The sequence below is a fragment of the Saimiri boliviensis genome, chromosome 7 (assembly GCF_048565385.1).
Source record: "Saimiri boliviensis isolate mSaiBol1 chromosome 7, mSaiBol1.pri, whole genome shotgun sequence".
In the NCBI taxonomy this organism is placed as follows: Eukaryota; Metazoa; Chordata; class Mammalia; order Primates; family Cebidae; genus Saimiri; species Saimiri boliviensis.
This window is the reverse complement of record NC_133455.1, coordinates 52,161,868-52,173,962: the sequence shown is the minus strand read 5'-3', so window position 1 is coordinate 52,173,962 and position 12,095 is coordinate 52,161,868. Positions and strand designations below refer to the sequence as shown.

Below are 12,095 nucleotides of genomic sequence, written 5' to 3'. Positions count from 1 at the left end.
TTGTTACTACATTTTTCCTTTTGTCTAGGGTATTATTTTCAATTTCATGTCCCAAACTGCATCACCAATACCATGTCCACATTTTAGTCCTTAAAAGAGAAGAAAAACAAAAGGGCTGGGATTTTTGATGTGGAAGTTTCATACATGCTTCCACTTTTAACCTTTTGGTCAGAACTTGGATACATGGCCACACTTAGGTGCAAGAGAAACTATAAATGTTGTCTTTGGCTGGCAGCCATCTACTTGGCAAAAACTTGGGTGTTCTAATACTAAAAAGAAGAAGGGGAAACTTGAGACTAACTCAGTCTCTGCCACACCGACTTCAACTGAAATTTTATCATTGAGAAATTAGCATTTTTGTCTTTTGAAATTTGGATAGTTTTTAGACTTTTGACTTTTGAAACTTTGATGCTTTCTCCAGGGAAAACAAAAATAGCAGGACAGAGAAACAACTTGTACTGGATGAAATCAGCTGACACCTTAAGAGCTACCTTTGTGGTAGAGAGGCTGGGTTTATGGGCAAAGCAGACAAGTAATATCAAAAGAAGGACATTATAATTAAGTGGACATTGATAAAATGGAAGTGAGAAGCTGCCAGAGCCAGCCTTTCTTCAATCCCCTCAATATTTCATTCAGGACTAGACCTACTTACATTCTTTCTTCTGTTCTGTAGGAAATGAATAATTCTCTTCATTTCCGGTATCAGAGGAGTTCATCAGAAAGGTCGTCTACCATGAGAATGAAAATGTAAATTGGTTGAACACAGATTAATTTCCTGCTTGGATTATGATAGTATATTGAATTCAATTCAGCACACGTATTTTGAGTATCTATTCTGAGCTGAGTATTTTGCCATCTCCTGGAGAAACAGAAAAAATGCAGACTTGATCTCTGTCCTAGGAACTCATATTCGAATAGGGCAGGGAAACAAGTCTGTAACAATGACACAATGCCCTAACTGCAAAGTGCTTTGGATGAGGACAGAACTATTGACTTTATCAGAGAGTGCCTACAAAGGCTACCTGGAAGAGATGACATTTGACTTAGAAGTTGCATGATATTCTATCAGTCCTTGAATTATGCCCTCCTGTTTCTGCTTCTAAGAATGCCAAATCCAGCATCAAGGAAATGGTTTTAATTTTGTCATGCCAAAGCAAATTGACGTGAAAACCATGATTCTTTAATGCCCATTTTTCTGTTAAAGTTATCATTCAAGATGGAAAAAATAAACTTATTTTCCCCCTAGCAAATTATAATTTATTTCTTGATAATAATTTCTTTCTTGCCCAATTCTTGTGAATTTTTGTGAGGTGCCACACATTAATGTGCCTATCATGGTTCCTAGAATAACATAAATAATAAATGGTGAGTATTGTAATAATAGTTGCATTGGGTTGGAAAACCAATATTCAGTTGCTTTGCTAATTTTTAAAACCACCATTAATGTAGGAAAGAATGCACATATTAGAAGGTAAATCATAAACGTAATGTCTTTCCAGGAATTCAGCAATTTTAGCCTATACTGTTTCTTGAAAAGACTTTTCTTGTTTGTAGGTTTAGAATATTTTCTGAGCCTCTGGAGTTTATATGCTCAGTCCTTCTAAAGCTCAGTTAATTGGACTAGATAAGCTGCATGACTCCCATTACAGTAACACAGGATAAGGGTAATTTGAGATGGTGGCTTTTACAATGTGACACTGAAAATGTTAAGGCTCACAAAATGCAGCATTCTTAAGATCATTATCTTCCAAGATATTTAACTATTCAATTTTGAGTTTGAATTGGGTTGAAAAACAAGCCCTTTACCTTGGTCTGCTTACTTGATGAGTGCCTTTTTAATCTGCTTTGGGAATTGGCAGAGCTCTAATAAGAAATTATTTTGGGGGGAAGCTCCTGAAGAGATTATAAGAAAACAATTAAAGATTATTTAGTCTTGGCAATGTTATAAAAATAATTAGCTTTAGTAATCAAAACTTGAAATAATTCAAAATCCACTTTTAAATCTTAAATGCCATTTAATCACTCTTTCAAGCAACCCACCAAATGCCTATCAATGATAGACTGGGTAAAGAAAACGTGGCATATATACACCATGGAATACTATGTTTTGAAATATTTTTGCAAAGATAGCTGAGAAACCATTGAAATATTTTTGAATACTATAGATTATTAGTATTGTTTTTATTCTAGTATGTGGACAATCCAGAGTATGATCTTTTGGAAACAGCTTTCATATTTATTGTTTTCGTTGTGATAGAATTTTATCTGTTTTAATGGGACTTATTAAATTCTAAAAGATCTGGAATGTTTAGTGTAGGAGTGAAAAAATACATAACACAAATTATGGGGAAAATGTTATAATTAAAATATAAATCTTTTTCATTATAGTATTCCTTTGACTCAAAAGAATAGTGATGAAATTATTAAAATGCTTTGATGAAGATTATTTATTTAGGCCTAATTAGCTGATAATTAGCTGAGGACCCATGTTCATGTGTTTTCTCATTGTTGTACTTAGTAAGATATATTATGAGAGATACATATGCTGACATTGATTCACATTGGAATAATCATGCACTCAGCATTTCTAGGGATCAGGACCTCAATGGCATGGTTTCTGTCAGTATTTCCTATGTGATTCTGGCTCTGTCTTTTCACTTTCTAGAACTGATGATGATGAAACCTATTGTCGAGCAGCCACTGAATATGCTAGAGCCTGTTCTCATGCTGGCTACCCTATTCAAGACTGGAGAGATGACTTTCCAGCTTGCAGTATGTTTTGTTATTTCTCAAGCCCTGTGTACTTTTGCCAATTTTGGAATAACCTTAGAACTAAAAACTTACTGTACTACTTAATACTAATGAATTGCAAAGATTTGTTATTGATATAATTATATATGTGAGCTTGCATGCTTTTGAAACAAATACACACTTTTTTTAGCAGTTGAAAGTTATTTTTTGCAAATTTTTTTTGTAAAAAATAAAATAACTTTTTAAAAGAAATAGAGGCTAATAAAATTGACTTAAGCTCCCCTGTTTACCCATTTTAGCTGATAAATGTGATGATAGCTTTGTCCATCGGGATTGTATCAGTTGTTGTCCACCAACCTGCACATTTGAGAAGCAATGTCTTGGGAGCAATCTTCATTGTCTTGATGGATGTTACTGCCCAGATGGTAAGTGCTTCATGAAGAAACCATGTCTGCACTCATGGAAGCTAGTACCTCGTGACCTAAAGATCATATTAGTCCGATTGCAATTTTCTCTTCTTGTAGAATTTGGTCCTTGAAGTGAGAAGGAGGAATGGCTACTTTTCACTGATACAAGGTTCATTACTTTGTAAAGTTCCCAGGAAGTTTGAAATCTACAGTCCTGAAGTTAGCCATGAGAATTTTTTTGTTCTATTAATATTGAATGGTATTTAAAAATTTGTATATCTTCACTTTGTTTTTCAATTGTATTTTAAGTTTTCTGGGGTACATGTGCAGATCTTGCAGGCTTGTTGCATAGGTACATACATGGCAATGTGATTTGCTTCCTCCATTCCCCCCCATCACCTATATCTGGCATTTCTCCCCATGTTATTTCTCCCCAGCCTCCCCAACCCCTGCTGTTCCTCGCCTAGTCCCTAGTTTCCCCCAACAGACCCTAGTGTGTGATGCTCCCCTCCCTGTGTCCATGTGTTCTCATTGTTCAGCACCCACCTATGAGTGAGAACATGTGGTGTTTGATTTTCTGTTCTTGTGTCAGTTTGCTGAGAATGATGGTTTCCAGATTCATATATGTACCTACAAGGACACGAACTCATCATTTTTTATGGCTGCATAGTATTCTGTGGTGTATATGTGCCACATTTTCTTGTCCATTCTATCATCAATGGGCATTTGGATTAGTTCCAGGTCTTTGCTATTATAAAAAGTGCTGCAATGAATATACGTGTGCATGTGTCTATAACAGAACAATTTGTAATCCTTTGGGTATATACCCAGTAATGGGATTGCTGGGTCATATGGAATTTCTATTTCTAGGTCCTTGAGGAATCACCACACTGTCTTCCACAAAGGTTGGATTAATTTGCACTCCCACCAACAGTGTAAAAGTGTTCCTATTTCTTCACATCCCCTCCAGCATCTGTTGTCTCAAGAGTTTTTAATGATTGCCATTCTAACTGGCGTGAGGTGGTATCTCAATGTGGTTTTGATTTGCATTTCTCTAATAATCAGTGATGATGAGCATTTTTTTATATGTTTGTTAGCCCCATAAATATTTATTTTGAATTTTTGATCTTTATTTCTTCTCAAACAGGCCTCATAATGGAGAATGGGACTTGCATCTCCTTGGAAAATTGCCCATGTGGTTTTCATGGATTAGCTTATTCAGTTGGTTCAAAAATTGAACATGAATGTACTGAATGGTATGTGATCAATGTACAGCCAATGACTTCTTGCTACTTGGCTAGTTGATAACTTTACCATGACAGATGTTTAAAGGAATATACTCATTACTAATTTGCTTCCCCAAATTCCAACACAAAACTTGCATTTTATTTAAACTCTTTAGGAAAGGGACATCTATATTTCGTTTTATGATATAATTCTTATCAGTTACCTTGGTAATTCTATAGTATCTTATATCCATATGATGAGTCTGTTGCTTTTTTAAAAAAATCATTTGTAATCACTAATTTGCATAGACTTTTAGAACTTAATGGTGCTTCTGGTTTCTCTATTACATACTGTAACACATGACTCCCCAGATGACCAATTTTTGGTCCATGATTAGAAATATTTAGAATTCCATATTAAATTTGCTAACTAACACCATTGGCAAACATGAAATCCCTGCAGGATAGTCCTAAAAAAACAAAACAAAACAAAACAAAAAAAAACAGAAGTCTAAATAACATCAGACACTTTCCCCTTTGGTGGCAGTGTATATAACTAAAATGTAATGGGATAACTAACCATGTTCTCAGATGCTGATTCTGTTTCCGTTTTACAGGGACTCTACTTTTGTCCTCTAAAACTCACACCTTTGTGAGGGTGGAAGGTAGAATTTATCTTACATAACAGGACATCTCTTCTCTTTTTATAATATCTATTGATCTTCATCAAAGTCAGTGAATTTTACATATGACTTACAAGATAATAGTTTAGGTGCTAACCAGCCCAAAATTACCAGTTCATTAGAACTTTTGCAGAGATTTTTTTTTAAGTCAGATTATTCTGAACCTGAAAACATGATATATTTTAGTACATTCATCAATACATTGATACAAACATTACTACAGACTTTTTATGCCAATGGATCAATATTTTTATAATTTCTTTTAGTGTGTGTTTTGGTGGAGTTTGGAACTGCACCGAGCATGACTGTCCAGGTAATCTTTTAAAATGTTTTTATAGGGCATGTTTCAAATTTCTTTAGATTGGGGAGAAGGATAGCACTGATTTTTATGAAGACATCTCATGTATACCAAGGGCTATAATAATCTGTAAAAGCAGTTACTCAGAGGATACAAGGAAAATTGAATAAGTGATAGTGTTGAGTGGGAAACTTTGGTAAAACTTTATTAAAATAGTATAAATATTATAAAATCTTAAAAAGTATGTGGATAAATATCACTTTATAAGCATTAAATTAAATGAAGTAATGTAATTTAGTCTAGAAAGTTTGTCAAACCAGTAAATTTTAAACACAACGCAGATGTTCAAATTTTTGATTCATGATTATTTACCATAAGTTGATCTCCTGCTTTTAAAGGATTAACCTAATTGTATCATCCTCCTCCCTCTCCTCCTCTAACTTCATTTTCTCTTCTTGTTCTTTCTTCCTTCTTCCTCTTCCTCCTGCTCTTCCTCCTCTCCTCCTCCTCCTCCTTCTTCTTTTTTTTTTTTCTTTTTTGGTAGTTCAATGTTCAGTTGTAGGTGATTCTCACTTTACAACTTTTGATGGTCGACATTATTCTTTCATTGGCATGTGCCAATACATCCTCGTGAAAGGAACTGGAAAAGATAAATTCACAATTACTTTACAGAAAGCTCCCTGTGAGCAGGTAAGAACATTTCAAAATGATCAGAGGAATATGGACTCATTGATTTTTACTTAAACTTCTTTTCAGACTAAGAATGGTAACATGAATGGATATAGCTATTTTCTTTAAAATTAAGACAACATTGATTATTAAGATACATCATTATTCTACATATCAGAAAGAAGTGTTGATAATTATTCTATGACATACCATTGGTTACATGAGGCATCTTAATTTCAGAGATATTAAATTGTGAAAGCAAGTATGTCTTAGTCTAAATACTTATATTTAATTGCATTTTCTTTTTTAAAAAGTGTTTGTAGATATAGGTTTTTGAACATTTTATGCATGGTTGTATAATGAACTAAGTTTCTTGTTTACTTCAACCTAGCTATTTTAAAGAGATTATTTTTGACAGTTTTGAACTGGTTTCATAGCATTTTAAACATATATAATGAATTTCTTAACATATTGGAATATTTATTTATTTAGATCTTTTCTTGAAATTATAAACTCACAAATAATTTCTAAATAAAGAAATCCTAATCTTTCATTCATATCTGTTAAGCAGTCAAAATTTCGCAAAAATAGTTAATTTTCTAGTTTTATTCTAATAGAAAATAATTATTTCCAGTGAAAATTCTGAACAGCTTTATATGCTTTTTTTTCCAGTTTTATTTTTTCTTTGTAATATATTAGAATCTGAATTAGCTTTCTATGTAGAATTCTAATTCTCTTTGTTCTTTGCTTTGTTGACTTTTTATGTCTAATATGCCAGTTAAATGAATTTAGAGAGGTACGTTATATGCCGTGGAAAACATAATTATTGGTACTTTACTGAAACACTTTAATTTAATGTTCTAAGTAAAATGTATGTATATACGTGATATATTTAACGTACTATATTGAGTTATATTTTATTAGGAATGGGGCTACATAAAATGGGTTATGTAACAACTACTTTATTACATTACTTATACTCAAGCCTTTTATATATCAGAAATTCTAATTTACATGCACTTTCTTTTTTCTCTCCTCTCTCTTTCTCCCTTTCTCCCATCTCCCTCTCTATCTTCCTATGTCTTTCTATGGCTCTGTCTCTCTTCCATTCCTTTCATTGGCAATTTGATTTTTATGCAGAATCTTGGCTTAGTCTGCCTTCAGTCTATAACTCTGATTCTGGAGGATGATTTTAACAAACAAGTGACCCTCGGTAGGGGAGGACAAATTCTTACTAGTCCTAACCAAGGCTTCAACCTGAATGGTAAGAAACAATGCTAATGGTGTACTTTCTTTAGATTACTAAAACAAACAAACAAAAAACACCCAACAACACACACAAACAAAATGGGATCTTCTAATGTTAGGCTGACTACCTACACTTACTGAGTTCCTATGTGTCACCAGTCATCAACTACAGATAGTGAAGATAATGATGTTTATAATGACCTAGTGTTTACCTCAAGTGACCTAGACTTTGGAAGGGAAGAGAGACAAGCAATAGACAGCCACTTACAATAAAATGTGATAAACTCGAAGATACACAGGAAGACTTTGGGAGTCTAAATGAGGTGCAGCTCACTCAGCCCTGGAAAGGGATGTACTGAAATGGTCAGGAATGTTTCCTGAAAGAGGTGATTGTACAATTATTGTCTCACTGAGCATTTAAGAGTGAGGAATTGCCGGGTTGAAGGGGATAGGGAACATGTTTCATGCAGATCAAGGTGGTGTTGAATTTTGCAGCATAGTTTGAGGGAACTAGAACTAGATTGGTATTGCTACAGCACAGAGAGGTTAAAGGAGAATGTCTGAACATGGGTAAGGATGAGAAGGGCTTATGTAGGAGGCATTTTACATTGTGGATTTCTGGGGCAGGTCCTGTTCATGCCTGCATTCCAGCATGACTGTTAGTAACACTCTCACTCTCAGAAACGTCCTGATTTATCTTACAGACTGCATGCTCATGCTACTCAAGTGTCCAGCTAGGAAGTTGAATTTGATACAAAACAAATATGAAATTGTCATATTTGATCATTTTTATGTACAAAGAGGGCAATCTCATATGGTTCAACCAAATAAATGGTGAGTTTTAAGGAGATTTTTCTTTTGGTAGATCATTATGACAACAGTGTAGAAGTGACTTTGAGAGATGCTAGATAGGAAACATGTACAACAGTTAGGATACCATAAAAGTAGGGCACGTGAGGAATGAGGAGGAGGCAACTTAAGGCAGTGATGATAGAGGTCAAGAGAAGAAGACAGATTGAAAAAGCATTTAGAACAAAAGTCTGAACTTGGTAATGAATTGGATTTCAAGTGTCTGAGGACTGCCTCCTTACTTGTGAGATACTTGTAAACTGAAATTATGTGTTGACCTGAAAAACTATTAAAAATGTTTGCTGAAGACCCGGAAGGAGGGAGAAAAGCAGAGGAATAGGAGAAAAAAAAAGCAGCCATAGGTGGCAAAAGTTGGCCCTGAAGCATAGGCAGGAACTGCTAGTCTGCCTCCGCTGCTTCCCTTTTGTCTGGGGAGGAGAGTCCTGGTGGTGTGCTCTTTCAGAACACCGTCTAGGAATGCCAAAGCTGATTTACATATGTTCTTTTCCTGCAGGTATTGTTGAAATTCAAACTCTGTCATCCTTATTTATACTTCTAAGAACCACATTTGGTTTAAAGATTCTGTTTGCTATAGATGGGGAAAGAATTTATATTCAGCTCACTAGCGCATGGAAAAGAAGAACATTAGGTCTGTGTGGTACTTTTAATGGGAACATAAGGGATGACTTTCTGTAAGTATGATTTCTGCATAGTTAATATAACTTAATGACTGGTCATTTAAAGGATATAAATTCATTAAAGTGTTTACTTAACTAATAATAGCTTAGTTGTCATTATTCCAAGAGATTTACATGGATCATCACGTTTAAAATATAAAGCAGTCTCTCATTAATAAACGTATTAATGTTTATTATTATATAAATATTAATAAATCATAAATATAATATATATATAATTTAATTATAAAAATATTAATAAATTATAAATAAATATATAAATAATAATAAAATAAACATATTAATGTTTATTCTATAGATAAGGAAACTAACCAAGGCCTCAAAGTGTCAAATAAATCATTCAAGGTCTCTTAGCTCACATGGAGTGGAGCTGGGTTTTGGATTTCAGCAGTGTGGCTCAGCTATGCTCACTGCTCCCTGCTATTCTCTTCTCTGCCACCTATCAACCTTAATAATATTTTATTTTTGAAATACTGCTGCCTAAAAAATAAACCTCAATATCATTATGTATTAGTCTTAGTAAATGATACTCTCTAAATATTGATATCATTTGGTATCAATAATACCTCTAAAGCAACATTTTGTTATCTTGTTAGATTTTGTGATTGTTGGTGTTTCACTGTAAACGAAGCAGTGACTATATTTGTACCCCTCACATTGACCAGGTACTTTTCACCTACGTGTGAAAAGAAGCAGTTTATGATTTAGTGTAAATGCTTTGTGCACTTGATATCATGCTAAAAGCACACTGGGAGCAATTTAAGCAGCAGGCTGTGGTTCTCATGCTCACAGAGCTTTGTGTCGCAGATCGGGAGAGGACATAACAGCCTTTAAGAAATATGTGCAATCTAAAATCTCAGCAAACTGACACAAGAGCAGAAAATCAAACACCGCATGTTCTCACTCATAGGCGGGTGTTGAACAATGAGAACACATGGACACAGGGAGGGGAGCACTACACACTGGGGTCCATGGGGGGGAAATGGGGGAGGGATAGGGGGTGGGGAGGTGGGGAGAGATAGCACGGGGAGAAATGCCAGATATAGGTGAAGGGGAGGAAGGCAGCAAATCACACTGCCATGTGTGTACCTATGCAACAATCTTGCCTGTTTTTCACAGGTACCCCAAAACCTAACATGCAATTTCAAAAATTAAAAAAAAAAACTATAAGTTAGAAATAATTTTAAAAATGTAGTCCATTGTTGAGAACTGATGGCAGATACCTGGAGACAGAGATAAGAAGACATCGAGATTTTAGTCATTGATAATTTAGTCGATAATTTAGTCCTTTACAGCATCAGACAGTGTAAAAATTGATATATTAAAATGACGGTAAAAGAAAACAAATGTAAATGTAAGGGTGTTTACTTAGACTCTTGAGATAGAAAAATAAAGGGCCCCCTTTTTTTCCCACCTCATTAAAAAAAAAATACAAAACAGACTCAACTCAGCTGTGAGACAGCATACCCGCCTCCCAGGGAGAACACGTAGCTGCCAGGAGACTGGGCTGCCTGCACCACTGGCAAATACAGAAGCAAAGTATTATAAAATGGTGTTTGCCAGGACATAGAGTTGGGGTGGGAGTGTGGGAAGATATTGGTCAAAGGGTACAAAGTATCAGCTAGACAGAATATGTAAATTTGAGAGATCGTTTGAGATCAATTAATTATATGATGACTATAATTGATGTAATGTGTACTTGAAAATTGCTAGGAGAATAGATATGAAATGCTCTCATAACAAAAAATAAGAATGTGAGGCAAAAGACATGTTCATTAGCTTGATTTAACCATTTCACAATGTGTACCTCAGAACATCATATTATACTCTGTAAATACATTCAATTTTTGTTAACTGTACCTTAATTTTAAAGATAGTTTAAAAATGAATATTTAGTGTTAGGCAAGGATCAATCAACTACACACACACACACACACACACACACACACACACACATATATATGTATATATATATATACATATATATATATATAGAGAGAGAGAGAGAGAGGAGAGAGAGTGGTGATTCTAAAAATTAAATGTTGGGCTTTGTTGTTATGGCTAGAAGAACGATAGAGGATTAGAGCAGGTCATTGTGGGCTGGGCAGCCAGAGGACATTTTGTGGAGAAGCCACTCTGGAAATACTGTTTTCTTTCTTTTTTAAATTAAATTAAATTTATTTTTATTATTATTTTTTAATTTTGCGTTAAGTTCTGGGATACATGTGCTGAACATGCATGTTTGTTACATAGGTATACATGTGCCATGGTGGTTTGCTGTACCTATCCACCCACCATCTAGGTTTTAAGCCCCACATGTATTACGTATTTGTCCCAATGCTCTTACTCCCCTATCCCCCCACCACCTGATAGGCCCTGTTGTGTGATATTCCCCTCCCTGTGTCCATGTATTCTCATTGTTCAACTCCTGCTTATGAGTAAGAACATGAGGTGTTTAGTTTTCCATTCCTGAATTAGTTTGCTGAGGATGATGGTTTTCAGCTTCATACATGTCCCTGCAAAAGGTATGAATTTATTCTTTTTTATGGCTGCATAGTATTCCATGTTGTATATGTGCTACATTTTCTTTATCCAGTCTATCATTGATGGCCATTTGGGTTGGTTCCAAGTCTTTGCTATTGTAAATAGTGCTGCAATAAACATATGTGCTTTTTAAAAAACATTCTTGCACATATTCTTCTTCCTGCTTGGCTTCTCAGAATCCTGCTCCTCATCTTTCTTGTGACTTCCCATTTTTGTTTATCCCAATTCATACATTATTTGCCCCAAAAAGCTGATTCATATCTCACACACACAAAGTTAAATCTTACAATGCCTTATCTATGAAAATTTATTGTTTATCTGTCTGGTTTCTTGTCTTGTTTATCTGTGAGGGCTTTGAGACTAAAAGTCATGTCCTGTGCCTTTGCTTTTGTATTCTTAGGAACTAGCATAGAACCTTACACAGAATAGACAGTTAATTGAACTGAGGTGGAATGTTTAATGGGGCATCAGGAAGATAGTTTGGATGGGCAAAAGGAACTGGCATTTAAAATTTAAAAAATTTTAATTTCTTGTATCTTGTCTCCTTGTCTTCCTGTGCTTTTTTTTTTTTTTAGGTGATTCAGTTTTTTGTTTTATTTATTTGTAGGTCAAAATATTGATGTCTTCACCACATTTGAGAAACAGAAACTATATTAAGTGGTTTGGCTATGACGTTCAGAAAAGACATTAATCCCCCTTTCTCTTCTTTGTTTGTCAGAATG

General features: G+C 34.6%; 1 protein-coding gene across 5 annotated transcripts in view; it reads left to right on the top strand.

Moving 5' to 3' along the window:
• Positions 1 to 12,095, top strand: part of OTOGL (otogelin like) — a 346,243-nt gene that overhangs the window by 198,740 nt on the left and 135,408 nt on the right. For all 5 annotated transcript variants that reach the window (XR_012518405.1, XM_074402509.1, XM_074402507.1 and 2 more), the window contains 7 exons: positions 2,666 to 2,772; positions 3,051 to 3,176; positions 4,306 to 4,414; positions 5,334 to 5,380; positions 5,910 to 6,055; positions 7,175 to 7,298; positions 8,646 to 8,823. Coding sequence is in view for 4 of the 5 variants with exons in the window: in XM_074402509.1 (XP_074258610.1) it covers positions 2,666 to 2,772; positions 3,051 to 3,176; positions 4,306 to 4,414; positions 5,334 to 5,380; positions 5,910 to 6,055; positions 7,175 to 7,298; positions 8,646 to 8,823 (837 nt within the window). In the remaining variant the exon portion in view is untranslated. The remainder of the gene's footprint in view (positions 1 to 2,665; positions 2,773 to 3,050; positions 3,177 to 4,305; positions 4,415 to 5,333; positions 5,381 to 5,909; positions 6,056 to 7,174; positions 7,299 to 8,645; positions 8,824 to 12,095) is intronic.